Source organism: Diabrotica virgifera, chromosome 7 (assembly GCF_917563875.1).
Source record: "Diabrotica virgifera virgifera chromosome 7, PGI_DIABVI_V3a".
NCBI classification, from domain to species: domain Eukaryota; kingdom Metazoa; phylum Arthropoda; class Insecta; order Coleoptera; family Chrysomelidae; genus Diabrotica; species Diabrotica virgifera.
The window spans coordinates 94,665,610-94,685,305 of record NC_065449.1 but is presented as its reverse complement, the minus strand read 5'-3'; the positions used below and the strand labels follow the sequence as shown (position 1 = coordinate 94,685,305).

The following is a 19,696-nucleotide window of genomic DNA, read 5'->3' as shown; positions in this document are numbered from 1 at the left end:
GTTATAAGATGTAGAGGGTATCAAATAATCAGAAAAGATCGAGAGGATGGCTATGGCGGATTAATTACTCTTATCAAAAATAATATTGATTATAGGGAAATTCAAATTGCCAATCCAGGCTTCAATCATGATGTCCAATTCCAACTCACATTTCTCCCTAACTTTAATTTGAATATTCTTAATATATACTGTCCACAAGACAACTCTATCTCCAAATCCAACTGGTTTTCCCTTGTTAAATTACTTAATAAGCCATTTTTAATCATGGGTGATCTAAATTGTAATCATAAGGCATGGGGTAGTTCTAGAGACAGTCACAATGGTAGGATTATTTTTGATTCTTTGGAGGAACTTGAGCTAGTATTTCTCAATGATGGGTCCCCAACTAGACTGGTGGCCCCAGGAGGCAGTAAGTCGGTAGTAGATCTAACAATGGCATCAGTCGATGTGGCAGCCAGTGTGGGCAAGTGGTCCACTATTTCAGATACTGGAACTAGTGACCACTTCCCCATAATATGTCAGATAGGTGTATGTCCTCAATCTCCCCCGCATTCATGTAAAAGAAGAAATCTAAAGAAAGCTGATTGGTCTACTTATCATAACAATTTAAACAGCATTTTCTTAGCTTCTCCCAGGGAAGATTACGAATTTTTTACTAACTCCATATCATCGGTAGCTGATGAAACAATACCTTGGCTTCACCCTCCTAATAATTCCAAATACCACATTCCATGGTGGGATGACTCATGTGCTGAAGTCGTCTCTGCGAGAGTGTCTGCCTTAAAAAAATTTAAAAATATCCCCTCAATGGAAAACTATATCGAGGCTAAAAAGAATATAGCCAAATCAAGAAAATTCCTAAAATCAAAACGTAAAAATAGTTTCAGACTATTTTGCAGTAAATTAAATAGAAACACTCCTCTAAAAGTTGTGTGGGAGAAAATTAATAAGGTATCGGCTTCGAAACCTTCAATATATACACAATTGCCCTCTACTCCTATATCCCACGAAATTCTATGTTGCTTAACCCCCCTTTCCGCTGTCAATAAAGTATTGGTTAGATCTCCTCAAGCCCTAGAACCGCCATTTGCTCTCGACGAGTATCAGAACTCCCTCTCAATTAAATCTGACTCGGCTCCTGGTTTGGATCAGATTTCCTACTCAATGTTAAAAAATCTTCCCGTTGTTGGATCTTTGTTATTAATTCAACTTTTCAATGAAAGTCTTAGAACGGGTATAGTTCCTGTTCAGTGGAAACAATCAGTAATTTTACCTATAATCAAAAAAGATAAAGATTGTAATAATCCGTTAAACTTTAGACCAATAGCTCTTTCTTCATGTGTAGGCAAAATGCTCGAAACTCTTATAAAGAATAGAATAGAGTGGATTGTGGAACATAATAAGATTTTTAATCCACTACAACTAGGATTTAGAAGGGGTAGAGGTTGTACGGAATGCCTTACATACCTCACCTCAACAATTCAAATAGGCTTCGCTCAAAATCAATACACTGTTGGCATATTTCTAGATATCTCTTCTGCTTATGATAATGTCAATATATCACTCTTGTATTCCAAATTATTAAAGTATAACATTCCAACCCAACTGGCTAATTTGATTTTCTGCCTTCTAAATGATAGAGAGCTATTTGTCAAAGACAAACTGGGACAAACCCATGGCCCAAGAAAATCAAGTCTGGGACTACCCCAAGGTTCCCCATTAAGCCCTATCCTCTTCAACCTATATTGTCTTTCCCTGTATAATTTAATCCCCTCTTCATGCAAACTAATTCAGTATGCAGACGATTTGGTTCTTCTGATTAGAGGGAGTGATATTAATGAATTGGTAATTAATGTAAATAAATTATTGATTCAGATGGAATCATGGTTGCTAGACCACAATTTAAATCTGTCTGAGAACAAATCTTCTGCAATATTATTTACAAAAGGAAACACGAAAATCTCTCCCCCTAACGTAATATTTTGTAACCAGAATATTGGTTGGGTGGATTCAGTCAAATACCTGGGGGTAAATATTCAAAAAAACTTAAAGTGGAATTCATATGTAAACTCAATAGAACTAAAAGTAAATCGTGGCCTGAATGTGATGAGAGCTCTTTGTGGGACTTATTGGGGAAGTGATCCAAAAACCTTACAAATTGTACACAATGGTCTGATTCAGAGCCATCTGGACTTTGGCTGCCAGGTAATTTTCGATTGTCCAACTTCCTTAATTAAAAGATTGGAGAAACTAAAATACAAAAGTATCCGAATTATAACTGGATGCATGAAATCTACCCCAATTCATGCTCTCTTAAGTGAAAGTGGTCAGATCTCGCTTAAATCTAGATGGGAATGGCTTAGCTCTAAATTTATATTAAAAAATTTAATGTTAATTGGCAACCCAATTATTTCCGCTCTCGACCTGTTAGACTTGGCAATTCAAAGGAACCAAAATCATTGGAAAAACAGAAGTATTCCATTTCTAGTGCTTTTAAAAAACAAATTTAAAAGTATTTATCCCAACTTATATTTAAGTGACTTATACCCATGCCATAACTTTGAACTAGACCATCAATTATCAACAATTCCAATCATAAATATCCAATCTAATCGTTCAGATGAACTTGCCTCAGTTCAACTCCAAAAAATAATTCTAAATAAACCTAGTCACACCAAATTCTTCACGGACGGCTCGGTTGATGATGAAGGATCAGCAGGCTTTGGTGTCTTTAGCCGAGAGATCAACTATTCTTATACCAGTAAACTACCTAAGTATACCCAAATATGTACGGCTGAGATTGTCGCAATTAATCATGCCCTCAAAATTATTTTGAAAAATGGGATTAAACAAGCAATCATCTGCTCGGACTCTAAAAGTGCCTTACAGAAAATAGGCAGTACAACCTATTCTATGGAAACAGAACATTCATCGTTCATGACCAAGAGAGGCATCATTGAAGCGAAAGAAAATAACGTTAATATTAGTCTGGCATGGATTCCAGGACACTCGAATATTAAAGGGAACATGGTGGCTGATAAACTAGCTAATATAGGTAGAACCTTAAATGTAGCTGCTGGTATCACTCTTCACTATTCCAACTTTCTACCAGACATCAAGCATTCCATCTGGAATCGGTGGAAGCAAGAATGGCAGGGGAAAAATCGAAATAATTCATTTTACTCTAAAATTGTAGGTCAGATAGATAAACTCCCCTGGTACCACAATTTTGCATACCAAGACAGAAGACATATAACCACCATTATTAGAATGAGGACAGGTCATTGTGCTACTCCAGTTCACCTATTCAGGATAGGAGTAAAAGATGACCCATATTGTGACTGTGGCAGAGTTGGGTCCTTAAATCATCTGATTTTTGAGTGCCCTATAAATATGTCACCCAATTTTGACCTATATAAAGAATTAGCCAAGACAAATATCCCTACTCCCATTGAAATTTGCTTACTTATGTCCAACCTTAATCCACGTAGGATTAACCTGATCCTTAAATTCCTTAACTTAGCCAAACTTAATTTATAAATTAATCAATTCCCAAATTTGAATTAAAAAAATTAAGAAGATAAAGATATAAAAAGATATTGGACCTCCAAATGATAAAAGCCTTAACCCTTATGGTATAATATTGCCTTTCCTGTAGGGACTGTCTGGCCCTATACGAAGATGTTCCTGCTAATATATATTTAAAAAAAAATTGAGGCTTTAACATATATATTTGGAAATATTCGACTGCCCAGAGCAAGCCAAGAGTATTTCCCTGGTGTAAGCTGGGCGAATTATCCCGAGGGATATAACCCAATAAAGGAAGAAGAAGAAGAAGAAGACAGCAGAACTAATAGAAGAAAAAAAGCAGGACGAAAACAAGGAAATGGTTTGATAAATATTCCCAAAAAACTATACAACATCACGACGAGAAACAAGAAAACTAATTAGAGAGAAAAAAAAATACGAACAACAGCGATATGAAGAAATGGAAAGGAATAAAAAAACAGTCACGAGCATTTTACACATCGGTGTCAAATGAAAAGAGAGGCTTCAGGCCTGTTCAAACATAGCAAGAAAATTTCAAAAATTTAGTAAATATACATCAAGAGGAAGAACAAGGAGAGGATAGATACCTTAAGGTGGATTTACCGGTAGAGGATCAAACAATAGCTGAAACATTGCAAGCAGTTACGAAATAGAAGAAGGCAAAAGCTCCAGGCTCCGACAATATATCAGCCATATTCCTTAAGTACGGAGGAGAAACTTTATATAGACAATTACACAAACTAAGTAATAACACATACAGAGTGGGCCAAATAAAAGTGTCCACCTTGATATTTGGCAGTTATTATTAGATTTTAAGGAGATTACGATACAGGTCGATTTTTGATCTAAGGGGGACATACTTTTACGGTACATACATCTGTCATTTGTCAACCCCCTCCCTTCCACATCCCCCACCCCTTATTTTTAAATAAGGAATAGGGGTTGTGTGTTAGCTCATTTGAAAGGTTATTCAATTCTCTATTCAGTAATACAAACATTAACATAATTATTTATACAGGGTGTCCAAGAAAAAAAATTTTTAAATTAAATTAATTGAGACAAAAAGAAGAATGTATGTAATTTATTTAATTCAAAATACATTCTACTGCTGTCACAAAACAGAAAAAAATGTTTTTTGATAAATGAACTTTTTACTTAATTTCAATGTTCAAGCTGCCACCCATCTGCCTCTTGGTAGGTTGAATATTGAATTTAAGCAACAAACAATGTTTATTTATCAAATAAACATTTTCTTTTCGTTTTCTGTCAGCAGTAGAATGTATTTTTAGTTAAATAAATTACATACATTCTTCTTTTTGTGTCAATTAATTTAATTTAAAATATTTTTTCTTGGACACCCTGTACAAATAATTATGCCGATGTTAATATTACTGAATAGAGAATTGAGTAACGTTTCAAATGAGCTAGCACATGACCCCTTTTCCCTATTTAAAAATAAGGGGTGGAGATGTGGAAGGGAGGGGGTTGACAAATGACAGATGTGTGTACCGTATAAATGTGTCCTCCTTTGATCAAAAATCGACCTGTTTCGTCATTTTCTTAAAATCTAATAAATACTGGCAAATATCGAGGAGGACACTTTTATTTGGACCACACTGTATATGGAACGCATAGGAGATACCAACAAAATGGCACGAAAGTGTAATAACCCCGATACATAAAAAGAAAGACAAAATCAAGTGCTCTAATTATAGAGGCATCTCCCTACTTAATACGGCGTACAAAATCTTATCGAGCATCCTACTAAGTAGGCTAACACCTTTCGTAGAAAATTTCATAGGCGAATACCAAGCTGGCTTCAGAAAAAATGGATCGATCGTAGACTAGCTTTTTACTCTAAGGTAGCTAAAAAAGGATGGGCATTCAGTAAAACTATCCATAATCTCTTCATAGATTTCCGACAAGCATACGACATCATTAAAACTTATATTCAGTTCGATAAAATATGTGCAAATGGCTGTAGACCCATTATACGGATAGGTATCATCAGTGCTGTTTTTGTAACAATATAGGTGCCGGTACGCAATGTTCCGGGGGGTCTGGGAAGTGTTCATAAGGGGGCCCGCCCCCGATAAAACTTTTTAAATTTACCCTTAATAAGGGAGTTTTAAAGCTATTTGGGAGCAAGGAAAAGATTCAGGAATTTATCTATAATTTTGTTGTTTTTTTTTTTATTTTTTGTCTTAAGACGTGTCGGTTCGGCGTACCGGCGGCATATTTACAGATGCTAGCGTGTGTAGACACCAGAGTGTTGAAATCAGTTAGGGTTTGGAAAAACAGGACATTTACAGATGCTAGCGTGTGTAGACACCAGGGTGTTGAAATCAGTTAGGGTTTGGAAAAACAGTATATTTACAAATACTAACAGATTAGGACACCAGAGTGTTGAAACCAGCTAACTTTTTTAGTGGCGATACATGCATAGATGTTACGGCTATTGACATTGATTTTGTACTTTTTATACACCTACTTCTGTGAAAAAATATTTAAGTGATTTAGATATTAATAAATGATAAACGTTGTTAGAATATGAACAATATAAATATACAGGGTGATTCATCATTAAGAATGTCCAATCTGTGAGTTGTAGATTCTAGACCTCAAAATAATAAGATTTAACCCAAATCTTCTTCTTCTTCTTCGCGCGACTAGGATTACTCCTGTTTGTCTGCCTCTTATTCTGTTTCAGTTGTTGTTGACTGTACATTGTCTTTCCACCTTTTCGGCGGCCTTCCAACGGGTCTTCTGCTATACGGCTTGTTGTTTTTACAGATGTTCGCTAATCTATCCGGTTCCATTCGGTTTAACCCAAATGACTTAGATAAAATGTGGCTCATTACTGAGTTACAGGGTCTTTTATTTAAAAATTTAATAACTATTTTTACTCAGTACTTTAACACTATTTGACGTATCCTTGTCATACTTGGCAGAAAGGGTAAGTACTATGTACGCTATTAAATTATGGTAAACAAACGTTTCTGGCTATTACCAGAGGCGTACGACAGGGGAAAGTGAATTGTTGACCCTTCCCAAATTCTACGCCACTGACGGAATTGCTATTTTAGGATAATTTTTATATTCTGCAATACTTTCCATGTAACAATATATTCTTCATTCGTAATCGTAAAATAATTAGTTTACGAGATATTTGAACTTAAAAACGGAGGGGCACAAAACATTAATCAAAATAGCTGTGCCGTTTCATTTTTAACTTCAAATATCTCGAAAACTAACGACTTTATCGTTACGAATGAAGAGTATATTATTTACATAGAATGTATTAAAGAATCTAAACATTGAGCTAAAATAGCAATTCTGCCAGTGGCGTAGAATTTGATAAGGTTCAACCATTTACTATCCCCTGTCGTACGCCTTTGGTAGTAGCCAAAAACGTTTTTTTACCATAATTTAATAGGGTATACAGTACCTACACTTTCTGCCAAGTATGACAAGGATACGTCAAATAGTGATAAAATTAAATCATTTTTTTCGTAAATTGTGGCTTATTTCCCATTAAAAATAGTTAAATAGTGTTAAGTACTAAGTAAAAATAGTTTTTAAATTTTTAAATAAAACACCCTGTAACTCAGTAACGAGCCACATTTTATCTAAGTGATTTGGGTTAAATCTTATTATTTTGAGGTCTGGAATCTACAACTCAGAGGTTGGATATTCTTAATGAATCACCCTGTATTAGCACAAAAGAACAACATAAAAAATATTAAGTTAATGAGCAGATCCATGCCCTTTAGCGTTAGGTTGGTTCTGTGTGATGTTTCCCATCAGGTTTCTACTTCTTTTTTCCTTTTGTTGTCTCGCTTTTGGACGGACGTCCAGATTGAAAAAAAAAAGAAGTAGAAACCTGATGTCAACAATTCACTTTCCCCTGTCGTACGCCTCTGGTAGTAGCCAGAAACGTTTGTTTACCATAATTTAATACGGTACACAGTACTTACACTTTCTGCCAAGTATGACAAGGATACGTCAAATAGTGTTAAAGTACTGAGTAAAAATGGTTATAAATTTTTAAACAAAACACCCTGTAACTCAGTAACGAGTCACATTTTATCCAAGTCATTTGGGTTAAATCTTATTATTTTGAGGTCTAGAATGTACAACTCAGAGATTGGACATTCTTAATGAATCACCCTGTATATTTATATTGTACATATCCTAACGTTTAATTATTTATTAATATCTAAATCACTTAAAATCTATGCATGTATCGCCACTAAAAAAGCTAGCTGGTTTCAACACTCTGGTGTCCTAATCTCTTAGTATTTGTAAATATACTGTTTTTCCAAACCGTAACTGATTTCAACACCCTGGTGTCTACACACGCTAGCATCTGTAAATATGCATACCGGCGCGTACCGTCACAAAAACAGCACTGGGTATCATACTCTCAGAAAAACTTCAAAATCTCGTTTGAAATAAACAGTGGCCTGAAACGAGGAGACGCGCTGTCACCTCTTCTTTTTAATATAATCCTGGAGAAAGTAGTAAGAACAGCACAAATTACAACAGAACTAGTGACAGTAAATGGACCAAAATGAATAGCATAGGCGGATAATATTGATATTGTGGGAAACACAGCCACCAATGTAAATGAAACTTTTCATAAATTAGAGATAGATCGCAACGCAGTACCTACTACTAAAAATTTCTGGAAGAACTATCTTTCAGACTTTACTTCTGCACTGCAGATCCAACCATAAGTCATGCAGTAGTTCTTTTCTTAGGAAAGGACACCGCACACATCATATGAATTATATAATGTCACTCAAATCCAACAAAATTTACATGAATAGATTCGTCTCGAAATTACAATAATTTCATATCATTGCGTTAACTCTGAATTTTGTATATTAACGACATAAATTGTGATTAAAGTTTATCGAAATCACATTTTTGAGGTCCATAAAAGCGTCATTCATAAATACTAATAGTCTTGTGGCTATTGACAGCTTACCAAGTGTGAGCTAAGCCGATTAGAGGAACTATAATATACTTTTGTACGACTGACCAAATTATACCTACTTTATTATCTATAAGATAAAAGTAAGCCTCTGCCCTAATATATGAAGAATGATTTATACACTTTCGATTTACAAAATATTTTTTCTCTCTTTGACTCATGTACATTCCCATTTGATTTTAGATTTATTTATATCAATTTACGTCTTTATTAACCAAAATTCAGAGTTGGTGCAATGATATGAAATGTTTGTAATTTCGAGGCGATTCTATTCATGTAAATTTTATTCATTTGAGTGACATTATATTTTCCATAAGATATGTGCGGTATCCTTTTAGATGTTAACTTCATTATCTCATACATACATTATAAATAAATATTACTTATTATATGCTTATACTGAGAAAGATACTGAGAAAAGTATATGGCGCGGTGCAAGAGGAAGACGGCACATGGAGAATCAGGAGAAACGACGAGGATAATGAACTGAATGAAGGGTATGACATTGTAAAATTTGTGAAAAGTCAAAGACTGTCATGGCTGGGACATGTTCAGCGACAAGAAGACATGAAAACGACAAAGAAGATGTTACATTGGAAGCTGGTAGGAAGGCGGAAAAAAGGAAGGCCCAGGAAGAGATGGTTGGATGACGTGGAAGACGACCTGAAAACCGTGAATATAAGACAATGGAGAAGGGCCCAAGATAGATTTGAATGGAAGAACATAGCCAGACAGGCAAAGACCCATCCAGGGTTATGATGCCAAAAGAAGAAGACTTATATCCTTTAAGTCCTTTAATATCCTTAAGACTCTTTTGCCTGTTTTATAGATTTTGAAAAGACCTTCGACCGGGTGCAGCACAGGACTTAGCGAGATTGAACGAGCTTGGAATCGACAAAATAGATTCTCCAATTATAAAAGCTATTTATTGAAATCAGACAGCAATCATAAAGATCAATGGTAACACGTTCAAGGCCAATTGAAATACAATAAGGTGTGAGTTAGGGTTATGCGCTATCAACAATACTGTTTTAACATCTACTTGGAGGTAATATTTCTGAACGCTTTATCGCACTCTTCCGAAGGTATCAAGGTAAACGGACAAAGAGTAAATAACACCCCGCTATGCAGATGGCACTGTTTTAACCCTTAAACGCCCAAGGGTGGGTAAAAAATGTCCACCTAATGCCTATTCCCTTGTAACATATTTATTACGTGTTTAAAATTTTTTTAAAAAATTATTTATTGTTAAAAGGACAGCCCTTTATCGAATGTTAATTTGGTTCTACCGATATTTTTGAAAATAAAAGTAGCATCTTGAATTAAATATGGGTGGGCATAAAAAGTACACCCTTGGTAAAACTTGTTACTATAAAGGTTTCTATGTAATTTCTCGTTGGCAGGAAGATAATCCATATAATTATCGACGTATAATTACATAATCTAGATAATTATCCGCCAATGAGGAGGTTGAAAAGAAGAATGTGGAGAAAATCGACAAATCTGAACCGGTATGTTAATTTTGATGTACATTGTAATTTTGTTGTAAGGTTTGTAAATTGTTTATATTAATATTTTAGAAGATGCTGTGTTTATTAAGCATAAGATTCTTAAGTTTAATCCATTTCTAACAACTCTCAATAAATATATTAGCTATTTTCGAGGTGGACATTTTTTACCCACCCTTGGGCGTACATGGAACCTAAAAAAGGTTGGGCGTTTAAGGGTTAATGACTGATTCGGACTCCATAGTTTCCAGATACTGTAAAAATGGAGATGAGTCAATACTGCGAAAACCAAAGTTATGAAAATATCAAATAACAAAAATTTACTCCTTCTAATATAATTATGTGAACCACCAACAGCTTAAATACGTAGACCAATACAAATATCTTGGCTGTTGGTTCAACCATCAATTTGTTTATAAACAAGAAGTAAGAGCGAGAATAGAGATACCTGACAAAGCTTTCTCAAAATGAAAAGCTTATTTCGTAACAGTAGCATTAATATCAGTCTTAGATGTTGTTTTCTGCATTGCTATGTATGGGCGTCAATACTATTGTATGGAACGGAAGCCTGGGCGCTCAACATAATTCAGATAAACAAGTTAGAAGCATTCGAACTCTGGCTTTATAGAAGGATCTTGAAAATATCTTGGATAACCCACACATTCAAAAGTCTTTGAACTCTGGCTTTATAGAAGGATTTTGAAAATACCTTGGATAACCCACACCACCAACGAAAATGTCCTGAAGAGAATAGATACACATAAGGTTTAATCCAACACAACGAAAACCGTCATGAAATGATCAAGAAACTGCGCGCAGATAGCAAAATAATACGTTCCATGGGGTATTTTGTTTACTGCGCAGTTTCCTGATCGTTTCATGATGGTTTTTCGTTGTGTTGGAGCAAACCTATAGAGAGCTGCTAAACATCATCAAAGTTAGCTACCTAGGACACATAATGAGAAACAAAAAGTAAGAATTGTGCATTTAATGATAGAAGTATATAATTTGGACCACATATACTACGCATATAAGGTTCAAAATTAGATATGAGGCCATCTCAGATTTTGCTTTTTACAAAAATGGCGCGCATTGAAAATGGCGACGATACATATGTGACTAATAGCACGATAACTTTTGAACGTTGAGTCCGATTTCAACCAAACTTGGTATATGGGTTCTTTTTCTGATGTATAAGATCGAGTTCCTCAACCGGAAGAATCGGTTTACCAGAAGTTGTGTTTTTACTGTTTTTTTATGTAAAAATATGTTGTTCGTTTTTCAATTTTTTCGCCCTGTATATCTTGATTTTTCAAAAAGGTGATACCGGCATTGAAAAGAGCGAAAAAATATTTTTTAGGAAATATTTTGAACTTTTTAGGTATGTTAATTACCATGTATAAATGCATAACTTATCTTCACATGTACCTATGTGCGGCAGATTCGTGCAAATATTATAAGAGTTATTGTGCATTTAATGGTAGAATCATGTAATTTGGACCACATATACTACACATACAAAGGTTCAAATTTAGATATGACGCTATCTCAGATTTTGCCTTTTACAAAAAAAGGCGGCATTCAAAATGGCGACTATACATATGTGACTAATAGCACGATAAATTTTGAATGCAGAGTCCGATTTCAACCAAACTTGGTATATAGGTTCTTTTTCTGATGTATAAGATCGAGCTCTTAAACCGGAAGAATCGGTTTACCAGAAGTTGTGTTTTTCCTGATTTTTTTGTAAAAATATGTTGTTTATTTTTTCAATTCTTTCACCCTGTAGATAATAATTTTTCAAAAAGGTAATACCGGCGTTGAAAAGAGCGTAAAAATATTTTTTAGGAAATTTTTTGAACTCTTTAATTATATTAATTATCATTCAATAAATGCATAACGTATCTTCACATGTAGGTACCCTTGTGCGGCAGATTCGTGCAAAGAATATAAGAATTATTGTGCATTTAACGGTAGAAGCATATAATTTGGACCACACATACTACACATACAAAGTTTCAAATTTAGATATGAGGCTATCTCAGATTTTGTCTTTTACAAAAATGGCGGGGATTCAAAATGAAGCTGCCGCCCATAGGTACATGTGAACATACGTTATGCATTTATTAAGTGGTAATTAGCTAAAAAATTCAAAATATTTCCTAAAAAATATTTTTACTCTTTTCAATGGCGTTAATACTTTTTTGAAAAATGTATATATACAGGGTGAAAGAATTGAAAAAGGAACAACATATTTTTACATAAAAAACAGTAAAAACACAACTTCTGGTAAACCGATTCTTCCGGTTCAAGACCTCGCTCTTACTCATCAAAAAAAGAAACTATATACCAAATTTGGTTGAAATCTAACGTCTCGTTCAAAAGTTATCGTGCTATTAGTCACATATGTATAGTCGCCATTTTGAATGCCCGCCATTTTTGTAAAAGGCAAAATCTGAGATGGCCTCATATCTAAATTTGAACCTCTATATGTGCAGTATATGTGGTCCAAATTATATGCTTCTACCATTAAATGCACAATAATTCTTATAATATTTGCACGAATCTGCCGCACATAGCTTCATGTGAAGATACGTTATGCATTTATTAAATGGTTTTTAACAGAACTAAAAAGTTCAAAATATGTATTACCAAAAAATATTTTTACGCTCTTTTCAATGGCGGTATTAAGTTTTTGAAAAATTAATACATACAGGGTGAAAGAATTGAAAAAAACAACATATTTTTACATAAAAACCAGTAAAAACACAAAAGGTACCGACTGCATTATCTTTTTGGGCAATCTTGTGTCTTCCATTCTTTGAACATGACCATACCAAATCAACTGTTTCCTCTCAATGTCTGTTGTTAAGTAACCATCTATTCCAATTCGTCGTCTTACTTCCTCATTTCGAACTCTTTCCCTACGGGATATACCTAACGATCTTCTAAACACATCCATTTCTACAGCTTCTAACTTTTTCCTGTTGTTCTCGGTTATTCTCCAAGTTTCTGCTCCGTAAAGTAGGCTGCTTTTAATAAGTGTTTCATAGATATTGTATTTTCGCTGTATTCCTATTTCGGAGCTCCAAAGTATTCCATTTAGGCAGCCAATTGTTCTTCTAGCTTGTGTTACCCTTTTCTTTATTTCCTCATCGTCTTTTCCCGTTCTATCGAAGATTACTCCCAGGTACGTGTATTCACTACAGGATGTGATTTGTTCATTATTCTCTAGTTCGATATTGGATAACTCAGCTCCTATGACTCCAAAAAGAGCAGACTCAGCTCCAAGACCTCGATCTTATACATCAAAAAGAGAATCTATATACCAAATTTGGTTGAAATCTGACGTCTCGTTCAAAAGTTATCGTGCTATTAGCTTTGACATATTAAGCCTAGACTCAGCATACTCACCAAAAAAAGCGTAACGCGGAGACAGCATGGAAACAGTCGATCGGTGGTCTATCTATCTCTTTTAACCAAAAGATCCCGCGCATGTGACTGACACAAGATGGCTAGACCACTCAATCCTATGTCGGCGTTATACCTCGATGCATTGAGTGGCATATCCCTAGCCAAGTCTATCCTCTTTACATGTCTCTGGCTATTAGTCACATATGTATAGTCGCCATTTTGAATGCCCGCCATTTTTTTAAAGGGAAAATTTGGGATGGCCTCATATCTAAATTTGAACCTTTATATGTGTAGTATATGTGGTCCAAATTATATACTTCTATCATTAAATGCACAATTGTTTCACATATCGGCTGCACTATGTAGTCACTAACCTCCACTAAACGAGAGAGCACCACAAGAAGAAGATATCCTTTAAATTCCAAATATATGAAAACCAGTAAAAGGTACTTACTTCAGATACTTTAAATGTAACCAGTCTTCGATATACTAATAGAAACGTCTTAAATACTGTTTTATAAACTTCGGCATATTCATGTTCTAAATATGCCAACTGATGGGAAGTAACAGGATTCAAAATAAAACTACGCAATGAAACAGCAGCCGATGGTTCAAAAAAAATTGTACACCAAAATTGATGAAAGTTGCACTTTAGTAAATACTGTAAACTGTCTATAAAATGAACATTGTTGGTTATAAAACTTATATTCTCCTCTTCTGACTGGGTACATACATAAGGTTCATAGTTATATAAAATAACTTTTGGTAGCCATCGTTTATCCTAAAAACAAAGATAGTCGTTTAACATTTAACAGTAAAGTGCAAAAAAGGGGCAAAACAGTGAATAATATTGGTAAAATTAAAAAAATCTAATTTGTGATTCTTGAGGAGAGCATAACAAAAAAGTAAGCAAAATCTTGACATTTTCATGGATAAGCTCGGACAGATTTTACAGTGCGTTTGAATCAACACTTAAAGGTCATAATGAAACTCAAAGATGGATATTTAGGAAATTCATCATCATCATTTTTGGCTCGACAATATTTTGTGAATTCTGACCTGTTCCAAAATTCATCGTCATTCTGTCGGGCTCTGCTTCTTCCTATAGGTGTTCATGTAGTTGGGTTTTTAGCAAATTGGCATTTGTATTATGTGTCCAGCCCTTCTAAGTCGCTGTGTTTTAATGAACTTTATGACGTCTGGTTCACTAAAGAAGAAGAAGAAGTTGGTATAATTATAATTTAGAGCTTTTGTGCCACTCACTACCTTTGATCGTTTATAGCTCCAAATATTTCGCCGAACATTTTACACTCGAATATTCCCAAAAGTCTTTCATCCTTTTAGTCTAGGCGCCAGAGGGGTCACCGTGTCCTTTTTAATTCTGATGGACAAACTCAACGGTTTCTTATGGATTTTTGGCTGCTGATTACGAATTTCAAGGGTGGATTTCGATTCGAGTGGTAAAAAATTGTTATAATAAACAATTTAATTGTTTAGTAGGCTCTGGCTCATAAACTAAAAGAGATACAAAAAATGTTTCAAATAAAATTTGTTCCTTAATAAAAAACGAACAAAAAACGTTTACTAAACTCAAATCCAATGAGTAAAACTCAAGATATTGTAAAATTAGTGCAGAATGCAAATTGGAAATTGCAAAATAAATATTTTTCGAAGCTTTATCGATCGTAACTCGGCTTCTACGTACGCAAATGAGCATTAGAAGGTCTCATTTTAAAGCTTAGTTAATAGGTTTCCAAACATAGTTTGTTAAATTATTTTGTCTTCATTTGTTTTAAAGTTATACCCGTTTGAATTAATAATTGTCTTAAAAAAATTGTACATTAATTTGTTTATAAGGATTTCAAGCAAATTTGAGCCATAAACATTTACACTTTAATTAACAATAATGATAGAAGAACTCAAAAGGAACAATTTGAGCTTTAAAAATGTTCGTAAGTTTATTTTTGGCCAAGATATCGATATTTTAATGACACGCTATGAGGTGCAAGATCAGCTCACAGTCGAGTAATATCGCGGTAAAGACACCGTTCGACTGCTTTCGTGGTACCTTTATTATTATTCTTTTGCTCAGGAAGCCTTGCCTATTCTTAATAAATAATATCAGCTGACTTTTTAGTTATATTTCTGAAATATTTGTTTTTAATGTTTTTTTTTCTCATTTAGTACAAAAAATAGATGACAAAGTAAATAGAATGAAAGGTTATACGAGGTACAGTATGATGATTTAATATAAGAATTATATAAAATTTTATTAGGATCTTCAAAAATGAAAAATGAAGATAACTTATACATACAGAGAAATTATAATTTGCATGGAGAAGTTAGCACGTGAAGTACAATGTGAGATTAGCCGATCTTGCTCCTCATAGCGCGCCATTAAAATATCGATATCTTGGCCAAAAATAATCTTACGAACATTTTCATAAGCTCAAATTGTTCCTTTTGAGTTCTTTTAAAATTATTGTTAATTAAAGTATAAATGTTTATTGCTCAAATTTGCTTGAAACCTTTATAAACAAATGAATGTCCAATTTTTTTAAGAAAATTATAACTTCAAACGGGTATAACTTTAAAATAAATGAAGCTAAAGTAATTTGACAAACTTTGTTTGGAAGCCAATTAATTAAGCTTTAAAATAAGACCTTCTAAGGATCATTTGAATGCGTAGAAGCCGAGTTACGATCGATAAAGCTTCGAAAAATACTTATTTTGCAATTTCCAATTTGTATTGTGCACTAATATTCCAATATCTTGAGTTGTAATTATTGGATTTGAGTTTAGTAAACGGTTTTTCTTCGTTTTTTATTAAGGAACAAATTTTATTTGAAACATTTTTTTATCTCTTTTAGTTTATGAGCCAGAGCCTTATAAACAATTGAATTGTTTATAACAATTTTTCGACCACTCGGATCGAACTCCAACCTCGAAATTCGTAATCAGAAGCCAAAAATCCATAAGAAACCGTCGAGTTTGTCCATCAGAATTGAAAAGGACACGGTGACCTCTATTTGGCGCCTAGACTATTTTGTATTAGAGTCCTTGTTTCTCTCTATATGTGAGGACCGGTCTCAGCAGTGTTTTGTGTATATGTAATAATTTTGGTTATTTAGATGCTTCATGAGAGGTATATTTTTTGGAGTCCATAGTATGCTCTATTTGTAAGGTTTATTTGTCTTTTCTTCCCTTGTTTTGTTGGTAGTGGTCACTAGCGAGACAAAATTTGTGAAACTGTCAACACATTTAAAAATTATTCGCAAACTTCTAATGACTTTTCCCGTTCCTCATTCGCTATAAGAAGAAACCAACATGTATTCGGCTTTGTCTCTATTCATGACTAGATCAACCTGTTTCACCGACGTTTCCAATGATAGGAAATATTGCTCAACATCTCGCTTGCTAAATTCTCTTATATCAATACCATCAGTGTATGCTAATACACTGCGCCCCAAAATTAACGCATAATTTTAAAAACCCTGGTAAATCAAATAATTTTAATGTTGCGATTTTTGTGATAATATATTATTGTTACCCCCGGTACATTGTAAAATTTATCGAAAGAACGGTAAAAAACGATGATGTTTTTATCATTTTTTGGAAAAAAAATTAAAAACATGCTAGTTGTGCTTCATTTTATTTCGAATTTAGTTGGGTTGGAATACGTTGTGCTGAACGTTTAAAGGGGCTTTTCATGTTTATTAAGTGTTTTTTCCTTTGAAATGAACCACCAGTAGCAAGAAAATCGAAATTTGTCAGAAAGTGACTGTATAAAGTCGACTTTACATTACATGATTTATCATGTGATTTGTCATATGATTTGGTCATGGAGTGAAATTTACATGTTTACACTGTGTGATTTGTCATATGATTTTGCATTGTTTATACGGCTCGTTTTGTCATAAGCATTGTCATGCGGCTCGTCATGGGAAAAATCATATGACAAATCACATGATAAATCATGTAGTGTAAAGTCGACTTTAGAATCGTTATTCTTCGCGAAGAAGGATACACTCAAGTAGAACTCGCTGAACGTTTTAACGTCACTCAGTCAACCATTTCAAGAGTGTTAACACGTTTTTCTGTTACTGGAATTAACTCGAGAAGACCCGGTCAAGGCCGCAGAAGGGTTACAACTCCTAATGAAGACCGGTTTTTGACACTTCGTACACTGAGACAAAGGTTTGTACGTTCCAAATGAATTTTTGGATCGTTATAACCCTAGAATCAGCCAAAATACGATTAGAAGAAGACTTGCCGAAAACGACCTACGCCCTGGAAGGGCACCAACTGGCCCATTATTGACCAGAGACCATAGAAGGCAAATATTGCATTTTGCTCGTGAACATGTTGATTGGAATAATGACGATTGGGGAAGAATATTGTTCACCGATGAATCCAGGTACTGTTTTTTCCTGATGGCAGGAGAAACAGAGTGTACAGAAGGTCTGGGGAACGCTACGCACAGTGTAACACCGTAGGTACTGTACAGTATGGCGGCGGCTCGGTAATGGTGTGGGGTGAGATTAATTTGGAGGCTTGTACGGAATTAGTTAGAATAGATCGCGGGCGGCTTACATCGCAGAGGTATACAGTGTGTCCACGGATGGGGTGCCCAAGAGGAAAAACTTTTTTATTTTCAATTTTAGCGAAAAATGTCATTCTTGATAAAAAGTTCTGCTTATTCTAAAACCACATAAAACGAAATAAAATTCAAGTTTTTCAAAACCTGCTCAATTTTGTAGCCAGTTTTAAGTAAATACTTATGTATAGATCCTGTCTTATTGAATTTATTTATCAGTTTCTTCAATCCATTGTAGTACCTACAAATCCGAGTACCTACATCTGGATATTTTTCATTGAACATTTCAATCGCATGTCTGCACTAAAAAGCTGCAATGCCATAAAACACTTTACAAGATAAATTCTTTGTTGGGTGCTTAACATTATCTTGTCGAAAAAAATGACAATTAGCGAATTATTTATCGTAGTTGACAGTTACTAAGCTTCATTGTAGCTTAGCAACACTAGATTATTTATTGTTACGATTTCAAACTTAGTGCAAAAATTTATAGGGATTTACATATTGGCTACAATATTAAGCAGGTTTTAAAAAACATAGTTTTTCCTCTAGGGCACCCCATCCGTGGACACACTGTATAACAGACATTTTAGAAGAGCATGTCGTGCCATTTGCATCTTTATTGGGGATAATTTCATGCTTATGAAAGATAATGCCAAGCCACACATGGCAAGAATTGTGCAGCAATATCGTCAGGAGGTTGGAATTCCTTTTCCCTAGGGAGGAAAAATATTTTTCTCCCTAGGGAGGAAAAGTACAACTTTGCTCCCTACAATCAGGTCCGGAAAAGTATACTTTCGGTAGAGGTAGGTGGAAAAAATTTTTTCATTACAACTCAAAATAAGAATTTTAAAATTATGCGTTAATTTTGGAACGCAGTGTAATTTTATCGATCTATTGTAAATAGTACTGCTATGTCTAATTTGTGTATCTCGGCCTCTCGGCCTGCCTTGTCCAAGGCAATATTAGAAATAACGCAAGCCAGGACATCCCCCTGTCTTGAGTCCGTCCTTTATCTCTCTCTTAAGTTCTAGAATTCTCTCTTGTCATTCTGGTTATCAGACAAGCTTTTGTGGCATACCAAGCCCACACATTGATTGGTATAGTACTGTTCTCTTGACACTGTCATATGCAACCTTGAAGTCGATGAATAGGTGGTGGGTTTCAATGTTAAATTCTAATGTTTTCTTTCTTCATTTCTTTTGTAAGAAAGAAATTTTCCGCCTCATTAAAAATACAGTTTTCTTGTCATTTCCATGAAGGAAAACGATGGAGCAAAAAATTCTATATGAGAAACTATAAAGAAATTATGTATAAAAATATTAGAGATGAGCCAAAAAGTAATGGTGCAATAAAATAGCTATGTTTAAATGATGTAATCTAGTTTATACTAACCAAAGCAGGTATGATCTCAGTTCTCTTGTCATATAACTTTTTCTGGAGTTCATCTTCTGATGCATTGAATAGGTCCTAAAATAATTTATATATATATATATATATATATATATATATATATATATATAAAAATAAATAAGCAAAATCATTGGCTAATACTCGTAAAGTGAATGTGAATTTAGTTGGAAATATATAAAATGATGAAGGGTCATCATTCCATACATTTCTGTGCAA

At 34.3% G+C, this 19,696-nt stretch overlaps 1 protein-coding gene across 1 annotated transcript in view; it reads right to left on the bottom strand.

The window, feature by feature from the left end:
* Positions 1-19,696, bottom strand: part of LOC114327499 (activating signal cointegrator 1 complex subunit 2) — a 125,740-nt gene that overhangs the window by 65,181 nt on the left and 40,863 nt on the right. The window contains exons 3-4 of the mRNA XM_050655736.1: positions 19,463-19,537; positions 13,925-14,251 (exon numbers count right to left, since the gene is read on the bottom strand). Of these exons, the coding sequence (XP_050511693.1) occupies positions 13,925-14,251; positions 19,463-19,537 (402 nt within the window). The remainder of the gene's footprint in view (positions 1-13,924; positions 14,252-19,462; positions 19,538-19,696) is intronic.